General features: G+C 51.0%; 1 protein-coding gene across 1 annotated transcript in view; it reads left to right on the plus strand.

Moving 5' to 3' along the window:
* acvr2ab (activin A receptor type 2Ab) overlaps positions 1-3,162 on the plus strand; it is a gene marked incomplete at both ends in the record, with an annotated part of 107,381 nt that extends 104,219 nt beyond the window's left edge. Inside the window, 3 exons of the mRNA XM_083634125.1 lie at positions 641-779; positions 2,074-2,204; positions 2,968-3,162. Of these exons, the coding sequence (XP_083490251.1) occupies positions 641-779; positions 2,074-2,204; positions 2,968-3,162 (465 nt within the window). The remainder of the gene's footprint in view (positions 1-640; positions 780-2,073; positions 2,205-2,967) is intronic.
* Positions 3,163-3,546: the final 384 nt, after the last annotated feature.

Below are 3,546 nucleotides of genomic sequence, written 5' to 3' on the forward strand. Positions count from 1 at the left end.
TGTTACCTGTGACCCCGCCCCCTGTCCCGATGCTGACCATGTTACCTGTGACCCCGCCCCCTGTCCCGATGCTGACCATGTGACCTGTGACCCCGCCCCCTGTCCCAACGCTGACCATGTGACCCCGCCCCCTGTCCCGATGCTGACCATGTGACCTGTGACCCCGCCCCCTGTCCCGATACTGACCATATGACCTGTGACCCCGCCCCCTGTCCCGATGCTGATCATGTGACCTGTGACCCCACCCCCTGTCCCAACGCTGACCATGTGACATGTGACCCCGCCCCCTGTCCCAACGCTGACCATGTGACATGTGACCCCACCCCCTGTCCCAACGCTGACCATGTGACCTGTGACCCCGCCCCCTGCTTCTCTTCACATCCTTGTATCCACACTGACCATATGACCTCTGACCCTGCCCCCTGCTTCTCTTCACGTCCTTGTATCCACGCTGACCATGTGACCTCTGACTCCGCCCCCTGCTTCTCTTCACGTCCTTGTATCCACGCTGACCATGTGACCTCTGACTCCGCCCCCTGTCCCGACACTGACCATGTGACCTCTGACCCCGCTCCCTATGCTTTTCTTCACATCCTTGATTCGACGCTGACCATGTGACCTGTGACCCCACCCCCTGCAGGTGGGCACGCGGCGCTACATGGCGCCGGAGGTCCTGGAGGGAGCCATCAACTTCCAGAGAGACTCCTTCCTGCGCATCGACATGTACGCCATCGGCCTCATCCTCTGGGAGCTCGCCGCACGATGCACCGCCGCTGACGGTGAGACACCGAGAGAGAGACAAAAGCCATTTCTAAACATTCCCAGACACTACTCGTTCCACCTGCATGTTTAGCAACAATTGTCCGGTATGAGCACACTCCCGCGAGCACGGACTGTACCCACCCCAGCCCCAAGTACAAAGTCCGCATCGCTGGCAGAGTGGGTGGGTGAGCGGGCGGGTGGTTAAATGGGAATTTTACCCTATTTAATAATTTTATGAATGGACGTAGTTACGTGGCTGAATTATTTGGAAGAGAGCCAAAATGGTGAGTAAACAAGTAAAAGTTGAATCATTTCTTTTCCTCAATCTGCCAGTTTGAAAGTGAAAATGCAACAAGGAGATGATACTGCATTAGGCTATTGGGTGACAAGTTAACGAATTAACGTTCACGCATATTAATTAATCGTTCGCGCATATCAATGAATTAAACGAGCAAACTCATGAACACCAGATGTGTTTCCTCAAGTGCTGCAAATGGCTTATGGTTTCTTTTCCTCCCGACCTGTCTGTCTTGTATCGTGAAAATGCAAGAGGGTGATAGTGTAGCATTATATCTTGGTACAGGCGATATCCCCTATTTGCGCTTGCGCACCTGTTTGCGTGCCTTAACGATAGCAGACCGCCTTGCGCAAGTGTCCAGGTGTTATGCCGAGTTTTGCACCGCCGCCCGGCAGCAGCTAAACACATCCCCACCTCACAGGAGCATATTGTAATGATTTATACAGAAATGTAACTGTTTAACAGTGATATAATTGTCTGGGTAGACGTGACCTCCCTGTTTTCTAAGTTAACAGCCCCGAAATATGGTGGGGATGCAATTCTCGGCGGGGATGCGGAAACGTTCACGGCACCTGTCGCAGGTGCAAATTAGAGCCGTGCCAAATCATCTGCGCCCCCAAAATGCCAGCTTAAGCACCAGACTTATTCACAGGTGTGGCCAGGCAATGTCTGGGCACACAACTATATACAATGTAATAGTTGACAACTAATCGATTACTTGTTGCAGCTCTAATAGACAGAGACAGAGAGATGGAGAAATGTTTTGGGACAAGTACAAAACATTGAAACATTGACATTCAACAGCAGCTTGCGCCGTATTAATGATGGATAATGTGTGTGTGTGTGTGTGTGTGTGTGTGTGTGTGTGTGTGTGTGTGTGTGTGTGTGTGTGTGTGTGTGTGTGTGTGTGTGTGTGTGTGTGTGTGTGTGTGTGTGTGTGTGTGTGTGTGTGTGTGTGTGTGTGTGTGTGTGTGTGTGTGTGCGTGCGCGCGCGCGCGCGTGCGTGTGTCCAGGCCCGGTGGACGAGTACATGTTGCCGTTTGAAGAGGAGGTGGGGCAGCACCCGTCCCTGGAGGACATGCAGGACGTGGTCGTCCACAAGAAGCTGCGGCCCTGCCTGAGAGACTGCTGGCAGAAACACATGGTGAGCCCACCGTCCTGTAACCATACACTCACAGGTTCGAGTCCCACAGTCTGCCTGAGAGACTGCTGGCAGAAACACACGGTGAGCCCACCGTCCTGTAACCATACACTCACAGGTTTGAGTCCCACAGTCTGCCTGAGAGACTGCTGGCAGAAACACATGGTGAGCCCACCGCAAGCCCATAGATTGTATCAGGGCTCAACATTAACTTTTTGAGGCACTTGTCCTTCAGAACAGTACATTTTCCTTTCACTTGTCAGAGTAATTGTTTTTAATTTTACAATAATTTATCCCCTTCCCCATTTTGTTTGCGAAGGAGGTTTTTCTCCAACAGTGTTTCACAAAGGAGATAAAAAAATGCTAAAATGGGTCGCCAAATATACTTGTGTGGCTGTTAAAGGACTCCCCTTGCCTGTGATGATAAAGGAGTTGGATCGCTTTATCTAAACATGATGAAAGAATCCAAACTAAACCCACACAATCCATATTAGGACAGCGAACCTCTAAACGAACCGTTTGGACTTCTGTAACTTTGTGGCGTCACAAAGGTTTGCTCATTAGGATTTTTATAACAAATAACAGACTAACAAAGTTGTTTGTTTTTTCCCAAAGCGGTTGAGTGGTTGTCACGTCACTTTATGATTGATCTGTCTTGAGAAATGTCCTTGTGACGGAAATGTCAACTCCTTTTTTTTGAATAAATCGTCGCAGAGGTGATACGCGTGTGCGGGAGTTGACTTGTCTCTCTGTTCTTGTCCGTCAGGGTCTGTCCATGCTGTGTGAGACCATCGAGGACTGCTGGGACCACGAGGCGGAGGCGCGGCTGTCAGCCGGCTGCGTGGAGGAGCGCGTTGGGCAGCTGCAGCGCCACGCCAACGCTGTCGCGCCCGACGACGTCGTCACCGTCGTCACCATGGTGACCAATGTGGACCTGCCTCCCAAGGAGTCCAGCCTATGATCTGTCGCCGGGCAGATTCTCCTCTCTCACCGAGCCGCACACGGACCGATGCGCGGGGACCAGAGCTATTGAGATATCAAGAGTTGCGTCATCTCCATTCACTCCAACGTCTTTTTTAACCCTCGCAATGGTTCCCGGAAGTAAGGTTCTGGATTAAGCAGCGCTGTAGAGTTGCAGCGGAATGGACCGTTTGTGATGTACTTTGAAAGGCTAAGGCGTTTAAAGAATCAAATTGTATATTATCAGCTTTATTATATGCATTCAAATGGCCCACCATGTACTTCCTGGAACTATCCTGGGAAATATGGTTGATGCTAGAATGGAGCTACGCGAGTCACTTTACGATCAAGCATTTTGGACTTCCGTTGGCACGACTCTCTCTAC

This window comes from Poromitra crassiceps (assembly GCF_964638095.1).
Source record: "Poromitra crassiceps genome assembly, chromosome: 3".
Taxonomy (NCBI): Eukaryota; Metazoa; Chordata; class Actinopteri; order Beryciformes; family Melamphaidae; genus Poromitra; species Poromitra crassiceps.